A 23506-nucleotide genomic window follows, 5' to 3' on the forward strand; every position below is an offset into this window, starting at 1 on the left:
ACCACCATACTTTTTTCCTTGGCAGCTGAACCATTTTACATTCCCACTAGCAGTGCACAAGGGTTCCAGTTTATCTACATCCTTGCCAACACTTGTTATCTTCTGTGTGTTTTGTTTGTTTTGGTAATAACCATCCTAGTGGGTATGAAGTGGTATGTCATTGTAGCTTTGATTTTCATTTCCCTAATGACCAGTAACATTGTGCCTCTTTTCATGTGTTATCCATTTGTGTATCTTCTTTGGAGAGATGTCTATTTGAATCCTTTGCCAACTTTTTTTTTTTTTAAGTTTATTTATTTTGAGAGAGAGTACGTGCCTGCACACAAGGGGGAGGGGCAGGAGAGAGAGAGAATTCCAAGTGAGCTTCACACTGTCAGCAGGGAGCCCAAAGCAGGGCTGGAACTCAGGAACTGAACTGAGTTCATGACCTGAGCTGAAATCAGGAGTCAGACACTTAACCAGCTGAGCCACCCAGGTGCCCCAAATCCTTTGCTAACTTTTTAAGTGGGTTGTTTGTTTTTCTCAACGTGGCCTTTTAAATATGGGGAAAATGAACTACATCTTAGGACTAGCAAAATAGATACTGCCTATGACCGTGCTCCTTTCCTTAGCCTAATTTTCTGTCAGGCAGACTAGATCTTATATATCCAAGATGAAGAATTTCTTCCTTAAGTTTCCCTTACCAACTCCCATTGTTCATGAATTAAATCCACTGTTGAAATTCCAGAAAATTTAGTGATGAAAACTGGTCAGAGAGCTGTGAATAGTAGTTAATTAACATAATATTTGGGGGACAGTAATAAAAAGATGGTAACTTAAAATTTTTTACTCCATTTGAAGAGTGTAAGAACTATTACCTCAGTTAACATTCATCTCAGAAGCCTAGCTTCTTTGTTCCCTCTCAGTGTCTCTTTCTAGGCCCCTCAGTTTATCTACCTCTTCTTTCTCCTCCCTTCCTTTTTTCATAGTTTTTCTTATTCCAGGTCTTCTTGTTCCTTCCTTCCTTTTACTTTTCCCTTCCCTCCTCTTTCTAAAGTAGCTATACTGTGAAATAATTAGTATTTGTTACATGTATTTTAAGTACTATTTATTTTCTGGTCATAAAGTTTAAAGTACTAAGTTGAATTTTTGCATCTAAGAAAAAGAAAATAAATCAACTTTTTTTAACTTTAGTGGGACCCTAGCTAAGACCCTGTACCATCTCACTGTCTCATCCTGTCCCCAGCTGTCTCTCCCCACAGTGCTGCTAGGCAAAGAGGCAAAATGGTTTTCCACTTTTTAACCTCCTCTTTAGACCCCTGAGAGAGCCTTCTCTATCCAGAAAGAATTTTGTAAAGGCAGTGGGGCCTGTTGGTCTTTACTGTGATAATACCTAATTTATTTTTTGGCAGATGAAGAACAATTTTATTAAAATTTTTCTTCTGTGGCTTTTTAAATATTTTGTTGCATTTCAAGAAGAAATGCCTTGTTAACCCTTTAGATTTCTTTGTCTAAACAAAGGTCTAGAAACACAAATGCTTTTGACTTCTTTTCTGGCTTTGTGATCAGAATCGATTTTGCTATTTTCACTTGATTTACATGGATCCTTCCATCATTATTCCAGAGTACTGTGAAGACTCATAACTTGGAATTTTTTTTGACTGTAGACTTTTTTTTTTATATATAAATGACAATAGTCATTTCTGATTTTTTTTTAGATTTTTATTTCTAGGGGAGAGAGAGAGAGAGAGACAGCGTGAGCAGGGGAGGGTCAGAGAGAGGGAGACACAGACTCCGAAACAGGCTCCAGGCTCTGAGCTGGCAGTCAGCACAGAGCCCGACGCGAGGCTCGAACCCAGGAACCGCGAGACCATGACCCAAGCGAAAGTCGGACGCTTAACCGACTAAGCCACCCAGGCGCCCCTGTAGACTTTTTTAAAATTAAGGTAAGGGGCACCTGAGTGGCTCAGTAGGTTCAGTGTCTGACTCTTGATTTTGGCCAAGGTCAGGATCTTACACTTCATGTGTTCAAGACCCACATCAGGTTCTGTGCTACCAGCATGGAGCCTGCCTGGGATTCTCTCACTCTCTCTCTTTCAAAACAAATAAATAAACTTTAAGGTGAAATTCACATAACATTAAATTAGCCTTTTAAGTTGTTTTTCAATTTTATTTTAAAGGTTATTTATTTTGAGAGAGAGTGAGTGCACGAGTGGAGGAGGGGCAGAGAGGGAAACAGAATCCCAACCAGGCTCCACTCTGTCAGTGCAGAGCCTGATGCGGGCCTTGAACTCATGAATCCTGAGCTCCCAACCGGAGCCAAATCAAGAGTTGGAAGCTTAATCAACTGAGCCACCCAGGCGCCCCTAAATTGGCAATTTTAAAATAAACATTTTAAACAAACATTTTAAACAGTGGCAAGGCTCCTGGCTGCTCAGTCAGTAGATCATATGACACTTGATATTGGAGTTGTGAGTTCAAGCCCCAGGTTGGGTGTAGAGATTACATTTATTTATTTATTTGTTTGTTTTTTAATGTTTGTTTATTTCAAGAGAGTGCAAGCAGGGGAGGGGCAGAGCGAGAGGGAGACCGAGAACCCAAAGCAGGCTCCAAGCTCTGAATTATCAGCGCAGAGCCCAGTGCAGGGCTTGAACCCACAAACTGTGAAATCATTACCTGAGCCAAAGTCAGATGCTTAACAATGAGCCACCCAGGCACCCTTAGAGATTACTTGAAAAATAAAAATAGAGTATTAAAATATTAAAAAATAAAATAAAATGAACAGTATATTCTCAGTGTTGTGCATTCACCACCTCTGTTGAGTTTCAAAACATTTTTATTACCTCATTTCATTTGCTTATAGTCTGATAGAGTGCTGAATTATAATTATGTTTATCTTTAGGTGATTTCAAGTGTCCTGTCAAAGAGGAAATAGCAATTACCAGTGGTGAATGGGAAGTTCTTGGTCGGCATGGATCTAATGTATGTTCTTTTATTCTACTGATATATTTGGTCAACATCTGCTGTGTTTATACAGTACTAAAAACAATAGTGCAACTTCATATGACCCTGGTGTTTTGAAACTATTAAATTAGGGTCTTAAAGGACTCAAGTTGGTAGAAAGGAAAAATCTTCAATTAGGTTCTAAATCTCCCCCATTTAATAGTCCTGGTATCAGATGTGTTCTGGTTACTTAAGGTCAGCATTTTCAAATACAGTGTTGCTACTTAATAAGGAAAGGGCTGGGCCATAATTTCTGAGTCTGCAAAAGTTGTGAGTTATGTCTCTTAAAGACTGCTCATGGCATTTCTACATTAAAAGCTGCATTTACTCCTTCTGAGATAGTGAGTGATTCTCTTTCACTTACCTATTTATCTCACAAATTTAAAGTTTTATCCACCACCTGCAAGAGTGACAGACCTATGTACAGAGTGTAGACTGATAGGGAAAAGAGGGAAAATCTACCCTCTGTTTCCTCTCAGCATGAGGCTTTATGTAGCATTTCAGTGAATTCTAATTCTTTTTCTTTTGCCTTCATAGTATCTTGTGTTTGTTTCAACTTACAGTTAGGTGGTAGTTTCATGAGCTCTCTAAGAACTCCATTCTTTATACGAGTGATACATACAGTTAAGTTGATACATGCTATCAGGATTTAATGAAGGCTTATGATTTCCTCAAATTGATTTGGAGATTGAAGGATTATGTATGCTGGTATACTGACTACTCTAGAAGTCACTTATAGCCCCCAAGGTGATGAGGGAAAAAAAGTGAAGATCCATGTCTCAGGTTTGGTTTTGTTGGTAAAAACTTCAGAATATCATAGGCAACTGTTAAAGTCTGATTTCCACTGAGACTCTCACATGGCCTTCTGATTATATATCCAAATATATATATACATGTATATAACCTTGGATGTTATTGTCGTTTGAGAAAATCTTACTGTCAAATTCTAAGTTCTAATAACAAAAAATTACACTGATGTAAACTTCCTACTTTGTAATGGTTGTATAATAGTGAAGGAGCCCCCAGAATTATACTTACATAAATCTGAACCTTATTTGGGCAATGTAAACATCTTCCTGCTACTTGCCATTATGTGCATCAATTTTCTTCTTTATGTCATGCTTACTTACGTAATGTGTTTGTGTCTTTCTTACTGTTCTCTATTCCCCTCTATCCTTACTTTATTGTTTTTAAGTTACCCTTTCCTTCTCCGCTTTTGCCAGTGACCTTGTTCCCACCCAAAGATTTTTTTCAGTGTTCATTCATTTTCTGAGAAAGAGAGACAGAGCATGAGTGAGGGAGGGGCAGAGAGGGAGAGGGAGAGAGAATCTGAAGCAGGCTCCAGTCTCTGAGCTATCAGCACAGAGCCCAACGTGGGGCCGGACCCCACGAACCATGAGGTCATGACCCGAGCCAAAGTCAGATGCTTAATGGACTAAGCTTCCTAGGCACTCCTCCCACCCAAAGATTTTTAATGGCAGTAATTGCATAAAGCTTTGAGACTTTTAAGCCCATGTGCTCCTTACTGTTGAGGTGGTTCTCAAAGTATGGTCCTTGGACCAACTGCACAGCCTCAGTATCTCTTGGAAACATTTTAGAAACGTAAATTCTCGGGCCCACCATAGACCTTCTGAATCAGAAATAATGAGGGTAGGGGCACCTGGGTGGCTCAGTTGGTTGGGTGTCTGACTTCAGCTCAGGTCATGATCTTACAGTTTGTGAGTTTGGGCTGAAGCCTGCTTCAGATTCTGTGTCTCCTTCTCTCTCTGCCCCTCCCCTGCTCACATTAAAACAAGAAAAGAAAAAAGAAATAATGGTGGGGGGACCCAGCCTTCAGTTTAACAAGCCTCTCAGGGTGATCCTGATACTTTTCTTGAGTAAGCTGGTTACATGAAACAAAGAAAGAAAAGACCATTATAATCAGGGGTGAGAAATTAACCAGTTATTTCTTCAGTTTTGAAAGGCCTGACTACCAGCTGCTAGGTCCAGAGCAGAACTTGTCCTAACCTTTTGCACAGATCAACGCATACCTGGGAAGCTTCACGAATGTTGGTTCTGGCATTTCCTATCACTTGTATCCTTTCTGTATATCTCATATGGACTTACTTAATCTCAACTGTATTTCTGTTTTTGTGTATGCTGAAATATGTTTGATAATGAAGAAGAAGCTTCCTGGAGAAAATGTGGCATTTAAAAATACTTGGCTTTGGGGAATGTATCTATGTTTTCTTGACTGTGTTAAAAATTTGAATTTCATTGAACACTGAGTAGGTTGGTAGATTTTTTTAATGGGACATTAAAAGCCATTTATTTAGACACTAACTGTAATTTGGAAAGAATATTAAATGAATTCAGCTATGAGTGTACTTAGTTTTTTGAGTTCTGAAAAAAGACTTAAAAAAGATCTTACCTACACTTATTTATAAACTATGCCAGTACTGAAACTGTGATTGAGTTCAGTTATTTCCCAACCCAGTAGATAAAATACTTTTGCAAGTTTGTACCAAAGGCCAAAAAAGTACTACCTAAGCTAATAACTGTGTTAAATGAGAAAAAATACAGGATACTAAAATTAGAGTCATTTAAGTATGTATGAATGGTTGGCCTAATTACAATGTAGGTATGTTTCTTTTTTCCCCTATAAAGTTTGTTTTATTGAAATAACTCCTGTATTTTAAGAAAAGCACACATTTTTACCATATAGGAGACTCTATAACAATAGCATGCAATTCAAGTGTCCTTTTTCCTTGTGAACAAGATCTTTTCTTGGGTATAAGTCCAGCTCAAAACACCAAAGCCAACTCAAGTTTATTGACATTGGTGGCAAAATTTTTTGAAGAGGCACAAGACAAAGGGTGACTCAAATGATTCCAAATAAGATTGGGAATTGTTTGTTGAATTACTGGCCTTCCCAAGGTCCTGCTGGCAGCAGTTTTTCTGTTGTTGTTTTTTGGCAGATCCAGGTTGATGAAGTCCGGAAACTGGTATATTTTGAAGGCACCAAGGACTCTCCTTTAGAACATCACCTGTACGTGGTCAGTTATGTAAATCCCGGAGAGGTGACAAGGCTGACCGACCGTGGCTATTCCCACTCTTGCTGCATCAGCCAGGTATTAAGTCTCTGTTGGAAAAGGGTTTCCTATCAAATAAAAAACTCTCTGCTCATATAGTACTCCATTTGAGTAATATGAAAACTGGTGAAATTGGCCTGCAGAAGTCTGATTCTCTGAGGAAAAACTTCAAAAAGTCAAGTCTTAACTTTAGCATCGTATATGGACATAAAGGAGTAGACTCTTACCATGATCCTGCTCTGGCACCAGTGCAGATGTAGCACATTTTTTTACCTTTCCATGGGGAAAAAGTAATTGTTTTTCCTTTCTCTAGCATTGTGACTTCTTTATAAGTAAGTATAGTAACCAGAAGAATCCACACTGTGTGTCCCTTTACAAGCTATCAAGTCCTGAAGATGACCCAACTTGCAAAACAAAGGAATTTTGGGCCACCATTTTGGATTCAGCAGGTACTCATTTCCCTGAACCTGATTTTAAGTAGGATTAGTACATAGTACACTAAACCTGTCTCATATGTCCATATTTCTCATCTCTTCCCACCATTTATCCCTGAGCTGCTGAGTTCCTAATTGATCCTACCCTACCTATTCTATCAACCACCAAATAAGATGTATTAACTTCCCACTCAGGCAGGAGCAGTTCTGGAAGGCCTTTTTGAAGGTTGTGTTTTGTTTTAATTTAAGTAATCTCCACATCCAGTCTGGGGCTCAAACTCACAACCCCAAGATCAAGAGTAGCACACTCTTCTAATTGAGCCAGCCAGGTGCCCTTGGAAGGCCTTTTTTTGTTTTTTGTTTTTTGGGTTTTTTTTAAATGTTTATTTTTGAGAGAGAGCATGAGTCAGGGAGGGGTGGGGAGGATAGAGGATCTGAAACAGGCTCCGCACTGACAACATTGAGCCCAATGTGGGGCTCAAATTCATGAACCGTGAGATCATGACCGGAGCCAAAGTCGGATGCTCAACCAACTGAACCCACCCAGGCACTCCTGGAAGGCCTTTTTGAAAATAGGAATACAGTAGTCAAAATATCAGCTTGGAAACTATCTGTTCACATGTTTGGATGATTTCCTAGATAAACAAATGACATAATGTGCTCTGAACTAACAAGACTGAGCAAGGAAGCTGCAGCTTTAAGGAATAATCAACTGCCAGCTTGCTTTCTTTTAAAGCATTTGCAATGGCCATCTTAATAAAAGATAGAACTCTTGTTCTGGAGAAGAGTGAAGAACAGTGAATTATCTTTTTTAAATGTTTGATTTCTTAAAATATGGACTAATTTTATGTATCTTTAATCCACTTTCTCCCCAGATTATTTTTCCTGTTAAGTATTTTCACTCATGAATATGTGCTAAGGGATTAAGAAATTAGTGTGAAACCACAGGGTATGTTCTGATGTCCACAAGTAGGGTTTGTCATATGGTGATGATCTCTTCTTAGATTGTAACATCATCCAATATACGCACTTAGGGTAGGTCTCTATAGCTTTGGCAAACCAAAGACTGATCGTGACTTTCTTTTCTTCTGCGTCCTGGCTAAGCTTATTTTCTAATAATCAGAAACAAATGTTTATTGAGCACCTGCTATAAGTAAGTTAAATTGACTTAGTTAAATTTGTGCTTCCAAGTTCTAATCAGGTATATGGCTTAACCATCATTAAATTACACTGAACCAAGCACAAAGTATTTGTATAGTTCTGCATCTAAATACCTCCTAGGCTCCATGGATTAGTCAGAATACTGGGTATCTACTTTTAAAATAGGTAATTTGATATGTTCAGTAGATTTTCTTTTTTAAAAATAAATGTTCTTGCTTAATTTCTTGCTTATCACCTAAAAGGAGGATGGTCATTTATTTGTGTGTAGAGTTGTAGGCTTATGGTTTCTTCTCCTTGCTCGCAGATTTTAGAGCTCCCATGAGAACTCCTTTTACATACTCTTTTTTGTTATCTCCTCATAGGTCCTCTTCCTGACTATACCCCTCCAGAAATTTTTTCTTTTGAAAGTACTACTGGATTTACATTGTATGGGATGCTGTACAAACCTCATGACCTACAACCTGGAAAGAAATACCCCACTGTGCTTTTCATATATGGTGGTCCTCAGGTGGGCATATTTATTTATTTTAACTTTTTATTTTGGCTCCAGTATTGTTAACATACAGTGTTATATTAGTTTCCAGTGTACAGTATAGTGAATCAACAATTCCATGTGCACCCAGCCCTCATCACAAGTGCACTCCTTAATCCCCTGATATCACCTATTTCACTCATCCCTCCACCCATCTCTCAGGTGGGCATATTTATATACATACCTGTGTGTGTGTATATACACATATATTTTGGAGGGGGGTGGTTTGTACTTTAAATGTCTCGTCAGTTGTTTAAGTTAAGATTTGAGCATTGTTGGGCCTCTGCTGTTATTGACTATAGCTTATGTTCTTCTTCTTTTTTTTTTTTTAATTTTTAATGTTTATTTCTGAGAGAGAGAACTAGAGACAGCATGAGCAGGGGAGGGTCAGAGAGAGAGGGAGACACAGAATCCAAACAGGCTCCAGGCTCTGAGCTAGCTGTCAGCCCAGAGCCTGATGCGGGGCTCAAATCCACGAACCGTGAGATCATGACCTGAGCCAAAGTCAGACACTCAACTGACTGAGTCACCCTGAGGCCCCTAGTTAAGGCAACTTTTATACTACTATTCAGCACGGTAAGAGTTTACACTGTGATTTTCCTTTTTCTGGATTAAATATTAGCATATAAATATTAAATAAAATCTGTTGACTATCAGAGTAAATAAAGTGTTTGTGGTAGGTGCATTGGTTCATTGGCACTTTTTGAAAATGTTTATTAATTATCTTACACTGGGCCCTTGAAGAAATTAGAATATAATTACACTCTATTTATAGTGCAGCTGTTGACTCAGTAAATATCCTTTATAATTATATCTAGTTATTCAGTATTTGAAAATGTTTTTAGATGCTAAGATATCCAAAAATAGGGATGCCTGGCTGGCTGGTAGAGCATGCAACTCTTATCTCAGAGTCTTGAATTCAAGCCCTATATTGGGTGTAGAGCTTTATTATTTTTTTAAGTTTATTTATTTGTTTTGAGAGAGAGAGAGAGCAAGAGGAGAGGGGCAGAGAGAGAAGGAGAAAGAGAGAATCCCAAGCAGACTTCACACTGTCACTTTGGGGCCCAACATAGGGATCAAATTCACAAACCATAAGATTATGACCGGAGCCAAAATAAGAGATGGACACTTAACCAGCTGAACTGCCCAGGCACCCCAGAGCTTACTTTAAAAAGAAAAAGAAGAAGAAAGAAAGAAGGGAAAGAGAAGGATATCCAAAAAGCAAAATAAAAGCAAAATAACTACATAAGCCACAAAATCTCAGCAGTGACGATCATCTATCAAGTTAAATCACTTTGCCGTCATTTTTTTTCAAACATGATTCACATTTGTATTATACTCATGTCCACATAAATCATAAACATTTAAATTAGCCTTCTGTTAAAAACTTGAAGCCGAATCTTTGTAAACTTAAAAAAAAAAACTTACTGCAAAGAAATTCAAGAGAGAAATTACAGGACACTCTCAGAAGTGTTTTTGTTATGTTATTTTGATATTAAGGCTAAGTAAGAAGGCTGTTTCTCTTTCCAGTGAAGAAATGATATGAGGCATGTGACAAACATACTGTAAAAATTAACTGCTTGTGTAGATTTTTAAGACAAAAGGAATCCTTATATTATTCATTATTACTAATTATGTTTAAAAAGTCTAGCCCACATGGAGGGATATTCAATGCCACTAGTCATTAGGGAAATGAAAATAAAAATCGCAAAGAGATACTACTTCATACTCATGAGGATAGTTATATCAAAAAAAAAAAAAGGAAAATAGCAAATGTTGATGAGGACGTGGAGAAATTGGAACTCATGCATTGCTGATGGGGATGTAAAGTGGTGCAGCTGCTGTAGAAAATAATATGGTAGTTCTTTAAATGTAATGTTACATTCTTATCCAGCTGTTCCATTTCTGGGTGTATACCCAGAAGAACTGGGTGTATACCCAGAAGAACCCAAGCAGAGACTTGGACAGATACTTGCTCACCAATGTTTATTGCAGCATTATTCACAATAGCCAGAGGCTGAAGCACCCCAAGTGTCCATTGACCTATGAACGGGTAAACAAAAGATGTTATATAATGTAATGTTGTGCAACCTTACAAAGGAGATTCTCACACATGGCACAACATGGGTGAACCTTGAGGACATTATGCTAAGTGAAGTAAGCCAGCCACAAAAAGGCAAAGATTGTATGACTCCACTTGTATGAGGTACCTAGAAGAAGGAAATTCCTGGAGACAAAAAAGTAGAATAGAGGTTGCCAGGGCCTGGGGAAGGGATTGGGAGTTATTTAATAAGATACGGAATTTCTGTTTGAGGTGATGAAAAGGTTCTGGAAATGGATAATGGTGGTGGTTGCACAGCAGGGTGAATACTTAGTGCCACTGAATTATACACTTAAAATGGTCGAAGTGGTAAATTTTATTTTATGTATATTTTACCATAATAAACAGTCTTAGCCAATGCAGTTAAAATAAAATTGTTTAATTGTTTAGAGTACTTTATGAGTACAACTATACTTACTTACACTTACCGAAACAGTTTTTTCTCAAAGTACTCTCCATTCACTTTGCAAGATTTCCCCATGAGACTTTGCATGATAGAGTGCCGCTGGCCCTTCCACCCACTGGGATTATTCATCCTCTTGTTTGTTGACTCCATTTGGGTTAATTATGAAGATATTCCTTAATACAGACCAGATCTTTTTTTTTTAATTATTATTTTTTTAAGTTTATTTATTTTAAGAGAGAGAGCACAAGTGGGGGAGGGGCAGAGAGAGAGGGAGACACAGAATCTGAAGCAGGCTCCAGGCTCTGAGCTGTCAGCACGGAGCCCGATGTGAGGCTTGAACTCATGAACCAAGAGATCATGATCTGTGCCGAAGTCAGACACTCAACCGACTAAGCCACCCAGGCACCCCTCATTATTTTTTTAAGTTTATTTATTTATTTTGAGAGAGACAGATGACACAAGTGGGGGAGGGGCAGGGAGAGAGGGAGAATCCCCAGTAGGCTCAGCACTGCCAGTGTAGAGCCTGACATGGGGCTCGAACTCAACAAAACTGAGATGATGACCTGAGCCAAAATCAAAAGTTGGACACTTAACCAACTAAGTCACCAGGTGCCCCCAAACCACATCTTTTTAATAGCATACAAAGCCTTGTGAATTTTGATTGAATCTTATAATTAATCCAAGCTGTGTTATTTCTTGGTGTATATTCCATTCAAAGTGGGAATCTGTTGATTGGCAACTGTATCACAATTTGTAACATGAAGTGAATTACGTTGTCACTAAATGCACCAATGTCTATAGTTGGACAAAAGTGAAATCCAAGAAAAGCAACAAATATTTCCAATTAAAGTCATCTAGGCTTAGTTCCTTGAACTCTTCCTTGATAACAGCTGTATGTTTTAAATGTCAATTTAACAAATCCTTCTGATGTTTCCTCTTTGCCACACACTGTTCTGTAAATAGAAGTATATAAAAGAGGGGGCTAAGTGATAGCAGGACACAGGTTTTGAAGTATTGATACTGAAGAAGAATTTTGAATCCTCAGTCTCAAAGGGCATTACATTTAAGTTCCTTCTTCCAGAAGTAGCAGGCCTGTGGCTACAAAGGCAGAAACACTGGCTCTCAGGGGAAATGTTCATCTCAGGGAATTGAGGCCGTTTTTGTGTGTGACAACACGCAAAGAAGAGAGGTAGTTTTGTTTAAATACTTATTTTTGTGCTCTATGCCTCGTGCTTTTTTCACCTCCCTCTATTTTTGCCCCTTTTCCCAAGATAGAAAGGAAAAACATTATTAACTATATTGGAATTCAGATTTTTAACAAATGAATTATTTTTAAAGAAAGGGAAAAAAACATCATTCTCCCATCTCTATATTTTACTCATTCATTCAACAAATAGTTATTTGAGTTTCTAGTATTCTCCAGGTGCTGTTTTAGGCAGTGAGGGTGCCATAACAAGTCTGACTAATGTCTTACCCTCATGGAGCTTAAAAGGAAAATAATAAATGAGTGGACATATAAATGATGTAACGTCATATAATGGAAGTGCTGTTGGGAGGGTGACTCAGTCTATTGAGCGTCTGGCTCTTGATTTTATCTCAGGTCATGATCAGAGGGTTATAGGATCAAGCCCCACTTTGGGCTCTGTACTGAGCATGGAGATTGCTTGAGATATTTTCTCTCTCTCTTCCCCTCCGCTCCCCCCCCCCCGCCTTCCTCCACCTGCNCGTGAGATCGAGCCCTGCATTGGGCTCTACACTGGGCATGGAACCTGCTTAAGATTCTGTCTCTTTCTGTCTCTAAAATAAATTTTAAAAAATAAATTTAAAAATTATAAATAATAACTGTTGGAAAAGAGGATGGTAAAGTGACTAAAATGGATAGGAATTCAGGGAATGTCTCTGAAGGTACATAACATGAGAAAGAATGACTGTGCTAAAGATCTGAAGGAAGAGCATTCCAGACAGAGATGACAGTAAATGTCAAGTCCTGGGGGTTATATCAACTTGATATAGTTGATAATAAGGTTAGAGTATAGTAAGTAGGGATTTGGTATGAGATGAGGTCAGAGAAATAGCCAAAGGTCAGATAACGTAAGATTTCAAAAGCAACGGTAAGGACCTTAGAATAAAATCTAAACTCTTTACTGTTGGAGGTAAGCAATAAAAGTCTTAACCAAATTCACATTTTAAAATCCTACCTCTGCTACCAAGTGAACGGACTATAGAACAAAAGTGGAAACAGAAAGACCAGTTTGGCAGTTGTTACAATGGTACTGAATATCCAGAAATTCAAAGGGAGAAGATTGTCTACACATACAGCACACACCATTCTAGCCCAGTAAATGTTCAGTATGTATTTATTGCGTGAATATGATGTTGATTCTTATTTAACTTGGGGCTGACATGGTTTTCCCATTGGTTTTGGCCAGAAAAAAACTTGTTTCATTTTTTCCAGAACCTTTTTTGTTGTAGTTTAATGTCTGGTCTTTGTGTCCACCAAACCCTGGGTTTCTCTAAGTTTCTTTCCTCTAATTAAAGTCCTCTTCTCACTAGTTTATTTCTGTTGAGGCAGTAAACTACATTTAGAAATTAAATTAATTGTAAATTAATTCCTACATTTAGAAATTAAATGAGTGATTTAAGAATTATCCTACCTTTTGCACTGATTTGTGTCACACGAGAAAGGAAGCTGAACTGGTCACAGTGTTTCATTAAAATACTCAATTATTCCACTACTAGTCAGGGACAATCCCAGAAAAGGTAGGTAGGGAGGAAAAAATGATCTTATTTATTCTTGTCTCTGTCATTTGAATGACATAGTTCTTTAGGGTAGCAGTAATGATTTTATTAACTTTTTCTCGGGGATAGGTTAAATCTCTTGTCTTGTAAGTAATGAACATCAAGTTAATTTAAAAATAAGTCAGGGAGAGGGGGAAGTGGGGAGTTACTAATCCACAAGCATAAAGTCGCAATTGTGTAAGACAAAGAAGTTCTAGAGATCTGTACCATACTGTCCTATAGTTAATGATACTGTATCATACATTTACAATTTTGTTAAGAGAGCACACCTTGTGTTCTTGCCACAAGAAAATAAAATTTTATTCTAAAAGCAAAATAATACAAAACATTCAAGCTTCCTACTTTTCACAGCCTCCTGCCACTTAATGCTTTTTATACTACTTTATAATAAATTCCACTGAAGTTGTATTTCTTCCTCAGGTGCAGTTGGTGAATAATCGGTTTAAAGGAGTCAAGTATTTCCGCTTGAATACCCTCGCCTCTCTGGGTTATGTGGTTGTAGTGATAGACAACAGGGGATCCTGTCACCGAGGGCTTAAATTTGAAGGCGCCTTTAAATATAAAATGGTGTGTGAGCATACAAACCTTTTTCTTTTTAAGATGTTTACATTTTTTGCTTCATTGTTTGGTGTGAAATCCCAGAGAGAAAGAGTTGGGGGAAGGGGCCATGAGAGAGAGAGAGAGGGAGAGAGAGAGAGAGAGTGGCGGGGGGGGGGAGGTGGTGAGAGGGAGAGAGTTCGGGCGTGGAAGGGAAGATGCAACTTGATATTCAGTAGGCTAGCTCACATCCACCTGTATGTAACTTCGGGGAGCTGAGATAGAACCATTTTTACACAGAAGCACCTTCTCTTTCTATTGGGTATGTCCAGCTTAGCCAGAAGGCAGCACCACTTAGTTTTTAGCATCCTGTCCCCTATTGAGAGGAATAATTGAGATTTGTTCTGTCCTCTGTGAAGAGAGAAACCCAACTGGTTAGTGCCTTCCTTGTGACAAGCCTCTTTCTCTCTACAGGAAGCTTTAAATGCTACCTTTTAGAGATGCCCCATGTCCTTTCTGCTGCTTTGGGAAATGATGAGAATCCGATGTTCCTTTTACACAGTAAGGCAGTTACTGTGTTTGCCAGTGTATTGGACATGCTGAGTAAGACATGGGATTTTCTCCCACAGCCAGTTCTTTGACCTTATGTTGTATTCTCATGTAAGTTTTTTTGTTTTTATTTTTGTTTTTGGCTCAGTGGAGTGAGATTGTGTGCACTGGCAGGCCTAGTAATACAGACAGGGTGGTGGTGGTAGGAAGTAGGACTTAATAGGACTTTAAAGAAATAGCGTATGTTCAGTTCCTAGAAGTAGATGATGGGGAAATAGGAGGAAAGACCTCAAGAGTGATTCCTTCTGCTTTAGTGCATTAAGTTTTAAAAAGGAGTAAAATTCGTCAACCACTTAAGGGGGCTAATTTTTTTGTCTTTGGGTATATATAGGAAGGCTTGTTACAAGGAAGATACTGACCTCTTAGCAGACAACAGAACAAATGGAAAGGGGAAATACCCATATAGCAAGGAACAGTTTGGGTCTCAGTAGGAAAGAACTTTATAACTAAGGGGTTACTAAACTCTAGGACTGGCTAGCAATGGAATCTATAGGCCCCTCTCTCTAAATAGAGTTTTAAATGTTTTTTTTTTCGGCCAACAGAATGTCAATTGATAATGAATTCTTTAAAAACTACTACAAGTATTTTTAAGTAAAAACTGTTTATCAGCTTTAAAAGCACTCTTACAAGGAGACTTCTCTTCATCAGAATCAGTGAAATGTTCTCCCTTTTTTGACAGGGTCAAATAGAAATTGACGATCAGGTGGAAGGACTCCAGTATCTAGCTTCTCAATATGATTTCATTGACTTAGATCGTGTGGGCATCCATGGCTGGTCCTATGGAGGATACCTTTCCCTGATGGCATTAATGCAGAGGTCGGATATCTTCAGGGTATGTGACTTCCTGTTGTACTTCTTTTTGTAATAAGTATAAATTGAGGATCTGAGAAAATGCCTATTTTTTGAAGGTTTACAGAGTTGGCAATATTATGGAATGTGTTCTGTGTATCTGCAGTCACATGAGATAATAGATAATCTTGTCAACTTGTGTTATGTGAGATATGTATTTACTTATGTATCTCTGTATCTAGAACAAAAACACTTGTCAAGTTGATGACCAGTTATTGGCTATTTATAGACATGCAGAGATTATGAGAGATAGCCATGATTAGTAAAACACACAATGTGAATTGTAATAACTTATTTAATTGCTGGACTGCAAGCTCTGAGGACAGGGGCTGTGTGCATATCACTGTATCCTCAGTAGCCAAGCATAAATCTTGGCACATAGTAGGTCCTAAATAAATCTTTATTGAATGAATAAAGTGTTAAACATGTAAATGATGGTTACAGTTTTATAAACAACTCCTTCAAAAAATATGCTAGAAGTAAATAAAGACGCTAAAAGTTGTTAAGAGAATGGCAGTTGTGACGTGTTTTTCTTTTTTAATATTTGAATAACATGATTTTATCTTACAGTGAAAAATAATTTTTAAGAATTAAAATAATAGGGTTTTTGTTCTTGCATGTGTATTCACATAATCTTTATATAATAACCACAAAATGAACTCTGAAAACTGCCATAATTTTCCCAGGCTTGCAGCTGTCGAGAAAGTAATTAGAATATTTAAATATAAAACTGTGTGTGGGAACCTTAAAATGAGGAAAGTGTTTAGTGCTTAAATATATTTCATTCATAATTTTTGTTAAAAATTCTGTACTGCCAATAGAGGCTAAAAAAGAAGAAGAAAGGACCGCTTTTTCAATACAAAGCTGACACTTGCCACACATTTTTTTTCCCAGTAGCAGGAATGAGTTTACCCTGAGAGGTTCATATGTTCTAATTCAGTCTCCCCTTTCAACAAAGTGTCCCATGTATATATTTCAACTAGCCCAGGTTAAGGGTTTGGTATGTGGCATGCCTGTGGAACATGAAGCTAACTGACTCACAAAGTATCAAATTCTTGACCTTGGCACTCCACTTTGATTTTCTGAGTTGCCTAACTCAGAAATAAATGTATGCCCCGGTTGGGGCATGTGGGGCTAAAGCCTAAGGATAATTTTAGCCTTTAAATTTGTAGTTAAACATTTTCATTGCTAGCCATTCTTTTTTGGACCACACTTGATTGTCCCTGTTGTCTTATTTAGGTTGCTATTGCTGGGGCCCCGGTCACTCTGTGGATCTTCTATGATACAGGCTACACGGAACGTTATATGGGCCACCCGGACCAGAATGAACAGGGCTATTACTTAGGATCTGTGGCCATGCAAGCAGAAAAGTTTCCCTCGGAGTGAGTTCAAGCTTTAAAATTAAGATTATAAATTTAAAGCTGTAGTGTTAAAATTTGTCTTTAATAATAATGAAAACTACAAACACTGCAAAACCAAGACTGATATTCTATAGAGTACTCGAATGGCATAGCTATTTCTCAAAGCTGAGTTACAGACCAGTTCATATACTTTGGTTTTTTTTTTGTTTGTTTTTTTTTATAAGTTATATTTGAAGCAATTACTGTGCTGAAGGAAGTTTAAGTATGTACCTGTTTCAAGGTGGGAAATATTATCTTCCTGCTTAAATATATTTTATAGATAACGTTTATGATTTTTCTTTCCCTACGGACATGCTGTAATTATTATATTGATATATGCTAATATCTTCATAAGAGATTGAACACATGATTTAAAAGATTTTTTTAGTCTTTCATTACAGGTAGTATCTGGTTAATATATTTATTCAAATGTTGAATTCTTATTTTAACATTATAGTAGAAGTTAACTTTATTAACACTAATTATATTGTTATACAGTTATATGTTTGCATATAATTATATTATATAGTGTATATATAGTTGTATATGTTACATAATTATGATATTAACTAATAGGTAATTGTAATTAGTTAAAGGAGCTAAGTGGTTGTCCTGAATACTCTTATTTCGCCTAATCCTCTGGTATTTCCATTTCTCCAGACCAAATCGTTTACTACTTTTACATGGGTTCTTGGATGAGAATGTCCATTTTGCACACACCAGTATATTACTGAGTTTTTTAGTGAGGGCTGGAAAGCCTTATGATTTACAGGTGAGTTCTTCATCTTCTAATGGAATTAAGTAATGATTAGTAATTGATTACTTTGAAATATAGTAAACTATGGAGTAAGGCTAAATTTTCATCTTTGGCCACTCTCTGCTTAAGAGATCTAAAGTCATAGGCATAGTTAGTAGTGCCTCTAGGTGGATAAAAATTAAGATTCTTTGGAAGTTGGGCTAAGAACTGGCCTATTGGATTATATGACTGATGTATCTGTATCTGCTTTCAGTTTGTAATCGTGGAAAAGATGACAAGAGTCCATTCAGTGTCCTTCTTTGCTTTTCTTCTTCCCCTTGGAAGGGTGAAGAAGTGCTCCTTGATATCATTGTTTTAAAGGATTTTTAGGTCTTTTAATTTTATATTTATTGACATGGGAACAGAAAGCAAGGTAACCACCTCCATTGCTCCATACTCAGAAAAAGGGGGCTTTGAAAGAGAACTTGTTCCTTCTTTCTTCCTCTTTTGTACTTCTTTCACAGATTATGTGCTCCTGAAAAATGAAAAATATTACTTTTTCCTTCTTTTTAATTTTTTAATGTTTTATTATTTTTTGAGAGAGACAGAGAGACAGAGCATGAGCAGGGGAGGGGCAGAGAGAAAAGGAGATATAGAATCAGAAGCAGGCTCCAGGCTTTCAACTGTCAGCACAGAGCCCGACATGAGGCTTAAATTCACAGAGCTTGACGTGAGATCATGACCTGCCAAAGTCAGGCGCTTAACCCACTGAGCCATGCAGATGCCCCTACTTTTTCTTTTTTTTACATCTCAGCTAAGATTTATGTAGGTAAACTGTGAGATATTTGTCTTTAGCAGTAGTTTTCAAGCATTTTGGTCTCAAGATCCCTTTACATACCAAAGAATTTTCATTTATGTGGGTTGTATCTGTCACAATTTTCATATAAGATATTAAAACTAAGAAAAATTCTGGTGTTTTAAAATTTATTTACTAAAGTAATCTCTACATCCAACATGGGGCTCAAACTCATGACCTCAAGATCAAGAAGAGCCTCATGCTCTTCCAACTGAGCCAGGCAGGCACCCCCAAAACTGAAGCAAATTTTAAATGTTTTTTTAAATAACAATAGTAAACTACTACATGTTAACACAAATCACATTTTTTGTGGGGGAGAAAAACTATTTTCCAAAACAAAAATAATTACTGAGGAAAGCAGCACTGTTTTTACATTTTTGTAAAATCCCTCTAAAATCCCTTAAGGGAGGGTTTTTAGGAAGCTTAAGGAAGACACCTAGATTCTCCTATCTGTTCCCACATACAGCCTATTGGGATTTGTTGTTTGGGCTAAAGTAGAATGCAGTTTCCCATTATGTGCAGTTTTACTTTATGAGGTTTCAGCTAACCCGCAGTCAGCTATGATCAATCCAGAAGCAGACGATCCTCTTCCTGACAGTGTCAGAAGGTCAATAGCTGCCTAAGGCTCTATCACAATGCCTGGTCATTCACTTCACTAAATCTCATCATATAAGCATTTTATCATCTCCACATGATAAGAAGACTGAGCATAGTACAAGATACTTTGAGAGAGAGACCACATTCACATTACTTTTATTACAGTATGTTAGGATTATTTTATTTTATTATTAGCTATTGTCATTTATCTCTTACTGTGCCCAACTTATAAATTGAACTTTATCATAGGTATGAATGGAGGGAACAGTGCATATAGGGTTTGGTACTGTCTGTAGTTTCAGGAATCTAGTGTTGGTCTTGGAATGTGCCCCCTGCAGATAAGGGGGGACTACCATATGAAGAAAATACAGCCTCACAGAATATGTATTTAAGAAACGGGAGAAATATTTTAGCCTTTTCAGATAATTGTGAATATTCTTCCATGATAATACACCAAAAACTGGACAAATCTTAGTTTCTTAAAGGTTAGTTTTATTAGGGAATCTGAAACCATACCTATAAACATTTCATGCTCTGTTACATTAAAATTTGTTGGATCTTGTATTTGAAATGGATCTTTTATACATGCATTGGTCACCTGGAAAATATTGGCTCACTGTGTGACGTCAGTCTTCTAAATATTGACTCCTTTCATTATATAATATTTTTAGGGTCACATACATTAACATTACCTCTGATCTCGCCAGAAACGTCTGTAAGTTTGGGGAGGCTCATGAGCTAGTAGCAGTAGATGCAAGTTTTCCAAACTTCTTTTTTATTTTTTTCAAATTTTTGTTTAATATTTCTTTTTTGAGACCAAGATAGAGCACGAGCAGGGGGAGGGGCAGAGAGAAAGGGAGACACAGAATCTGAAACAGGCTCCAGGCTCTGAGCTGTCAGCACAGAACCCGATGCATGGCTCGAACACACGAACCACAAGATCATGACCTGAGCCAGAGTTGGACACTTAACCGACTGAGCCACCCAGACACTCCACAGGTTTTCCAAAATTCTAATTTCTACTTAAAAGCTCAAATTTATCATTGATAACAAAAACTGTCAGTGTCGTCCTTGAGGTGACCGGCTCACTTCATTCATTTTTGAGCAGGTGTTTGCCACCACCCTGGTCTGAATCACCGTGCTTGTCATTCATTGTTCCAAGCTGAAAATGGAGCTCGGTTTATGAAGTGGCAGCTCGGCCTGCAACTGGGCCAGTGGTGCTTCTCCTTGAGACGTCCTGTAGCAGAAGCACTTTCTGCGCCCTTCCCGCATTATCTCCATGGAATATTTAAAAAGACAACTACTCAAGGGTTGCCCTTTCATAAAATTCTAATTTTTACTGCTACTTAAGTGAAATTGGCATTTTTGGTTTTACTACAAGTGTAGTACAATTTAATGTCACTGCCTTGATTCGTGCTAAGGCACTGACACTTTTACCCATTATTGCTTTTGCATTATCAGTGCAAATACCAACATGGTGAATAAAGGCAAATTGTTCTGAGAGCGGTTTTGGCCTTGTGTGTCCCTTGAAAGGGTTTTTGAGGACTCCAGAAGTCTGCAGATCACACTTGGAGAACCAGTGATCTATAGAGAGGTTGTGTGGGTTTTTTTTTTTTTTAACTTTATTCATTTTGAGAAAGAGGAAACGTGAGCAGGGGAGGGGCAGGGAGAGAGGGAGAGGGAGGGGGAGAATCCTAAGTAGGCTCCATACTGTCAGCTCACAGCCTGATACGGGGCTCGAACTCCTGAACCGCAAGATAATGACCCGAGCTGAAATCAAAAGTTGGCCGCTGAACCAGTTGAGCCACCAGGCGCCCCAATGATCTGTAGATAAATCCTTCAGTAAGCCTAGGGGTATATAAAGAATTATAGGGGCACCTGGGTGGCTCAGTCAGTTAGTGTCTGACTCTTGATTTCTGCTCATGTCATGATCCCAGGGTCGTGAGCTTAAGTTCTGTATCAGGCTCACACTGAACGTGGAGCTTGCTTAAGATTCTCTGCCTCTCTGCTCCACTCAAACACTCTCTCTCTCAAATAAAATGTTTTTTTCCATGGGGGAGGGGCCTTTAGATAAGATATATGTCTGTATTTTCTGAGGCTATGCTCCATATTATTAATCCTGTTGAAACTCTCTGGAAAGCTTTGGTAGGAGGTGTATTATTAAATTCTTACTTTTTGTATTTTGATTTTTTGTTGTTGTTAAGATCTATCCTCAGGAGAGACACAGCATAAGAGTCCCTGAATCTGGAGAACATTATGAACTGCATCTTTTGCACTACCTTCAAGAAAACCTTGGATCGCGTATTGCTGCTCTGAAAGTGATATAATTTTGACCTGTGTAGAACTCTGGTATACACTGGCTGTTTAACCAAATGAAGAGGTTTAATCAGTAGAAAACATGGAATTGATCATCACATTTTGGTACCTGCCACGTAACATCTACTTCTGAAAGTATAATTGGTGCCATGCAGGCGTCTACAGCTTGTGGTTAGTAATCTAATACCTTAACCATACACACACAAAATTGAATGACACACATTTCTAAAGGACCCAGCAATACCGTGAGAATTACTGAAGGAAATAAGATATTAGCACCATGTATCCATACTACCTTATTTTCACTTCTAATAGCATTATAAACCTCATGGACTTAATTAGTGTATTTTTACAATATACTTCTGAGTTTGTTAAAATATGATGATATTAGTGATTGGTTTGGTTCAATTCCAGGATCTCTGACTAGTTACAGATTTGATAGCACTTAAATGTAATTGAATAGCTTATGCTTCATTGCTTGGGGTGTATCCAGCATGTTATGAACTAATCACTATTAAACCTATGACTTAACCAGCCATTAATGATTTTTCCAGGAACTTAGTGGCCTCCTAAAGACACTTATTTTGTTTCATTCAAGCTCTGACCAATTTTAGCCAATTTCAGCTGTATCTAGTATATATAGTTCTCTCTGAAGATATGACAGAGTGGGCTTTTCCTTTCATACAAAGGCAAGTAACTGTACATGTAGCATGGTTTAATTAGTCTTTCAATATTGATAATTACAGGCAGAAAAATTTTAATCAAATGGTTAGAGCTTAAGTATTTGCAGGCAATTTCTTCTCCTTTAAGAAAAGGAAAAAGTACACATTTACTTGTACTCTTCAGAAAATTTGGTGATGCCAGTTTTCCATTGGGTATTTCCTTATTGAAATGTTCCAGAATTTTAGGGTGATGGAAGGGAACTGTGGTAGGGTGAGGGGATACCAGGGTGTGTACAATGACAGGGAGAGGAGAACGAGAGGGTCTGCTTAAAAACTAAGTAGAAGTATAATTTGACCCAAAATACTCATGAAAAAGTTTGGAGGTGAAATTTAAACTCCTAGAATGTTAGTTACGGAAACTGGAATTAAGAAATCACTCTCTTGCCAGCTCAGTTGCAGACTGACAGGATTCAGGGAGAAAAGTTCCTTAGTTACTTTTCTATTTCTAAGTTTCTGTTATTTTCCTCTTAATTTTGGAAACTTTACAAATTAAACTTTATCCTTCTTAAATTATTTGAACATAAGTTAGGTATATTGTGAGCTTAAAGAGGTCTCCAGACAACTTCTTGACCATGAACTGATACCCAGCAAGCCATGGCTCTCTTTTTCAGTGTTCTAAGTCTCCAAGCAGTCTCTTGAATGGCCATGACATTTCCTGGTTTAGCCCTAGCACTTGACTGTTAAGGGAACTCATAGGCTTTCAGGTGCCAATTGGAATCTGTCATCTTAGAGTCTTGGGGTGTTAGATGGGTCACATTGCCAGCGGCAAAGAAGACACTTGAGTTTGACCATTTTTATCATAAGCCTCAGTGTTTGGAAAGTTGTTACCAGTACTTTTAAACAACGCACCAGGAAAAATTGCTGTTTTTCTTTCTCGCCACTACAGAGTAGATTTCTCCCAGAGAGAGCACATCCTCCATTAGGAAGGATGATGACTGTGCATCAGAGGTGAATTCATCTTTGAGGGCCAGGTGGGAGGTGGGGGAGGTCCAGAAATGGCAAGGTGACCTGGTGATTCTGTCCTTGGGAAGGGGATTGGGTTTTGCTGTTTGTGTATTTATACTGTATCATAGGTACCACACTTTCCCTTATTGTCTGTGTATGTATTGATTTCTTTGTTTATGATATTTTCCCCTGCCAAGGTTTGTTTATATTTTTTTCCAATGTTAAATTAAATTGATTTAGTTAATTTGTCTTCCCACAAAAGTATTTTACCCCTTGATTTAAGTATATACCTGACTATCGAAGGTGGTTTTGTTTGTGAACTAGTTGGCCTCCAGGGATCTATCCCTAGATAATATGCAAAGTGGAAATGGTGTTCAGTGGCTTTTAGACAGCTATTCATTTGAAACCTCTTGCCCGTTAAAGCTATTTCTTCAAAACAGCATCTCTCATTTT

The 23506-nt window shown here is 37.8% G+C and overlaps 1 protein-coding gene across 4 annotated transcripts in view; it reads left to right on the forward strand.

Moving 5' to 3' along the window:
* The window catches only part of DPP8 (dipeptidyl peptidase 8), a 63557-nt gene extending 40260 nt beyond the window's left edge, over positions 1-23297 (forward strand). For 3 of the 4 annotated variants that reach the window (XM_077747003.1, XM_077747020.1, XM_077747012.1), the window contains 9 exons: positions 2882-2961; positions 5940-6092; positions 6367-6502; positions 8011-8156; positions 13907-14053; positions 15312-15464; positions 16721-16863; positions 17542-17653; positions 21275-23297. In XM_077747003.1, coding sequence (XP_077603129.1) covers positions 2882-2961; positions 5940-6092; positions 6367-6502; positions 8011-8156; positions 13907-14053; positions 15312-15464; positions 16721-16863; positions 17542-17653; positions 21275-21397 — 1193 coding nt within the window. In that variant the 3' untranslated portion in view covers positions 21398-23297. Of the gene's footprint in view, positions 1-2881; positions 2962-5939; positions 6093-6366; positions 6503-8010; positions 8157-13906; positions 14054-14497; positions 14670-15311; positions 15465-16720; positions 16864-17541; positions 17654-21274 lie in introns of those variants that run through there. The other variant, XM_077747030.1, reaches the window with a different exon arrangement.
* Positions 23298-23506: the final 209 nt, after the last annotated feature.

This window comes from Crocuta crocuta, unplaced genomic scaffold (assembly GCF_008692635.1).
Source record: "Crocuta crocuta isolate KB4526 unplaced genomic scaffold, BGI_CrCroc_1.0 scaffold130, whole genome shotgun sequence".
NCBI lineage: Eukaryota > Metazoa > Chordata > Mammalia > Carnivora > Hyaenidae > Crocuta > Crocuta crocuta.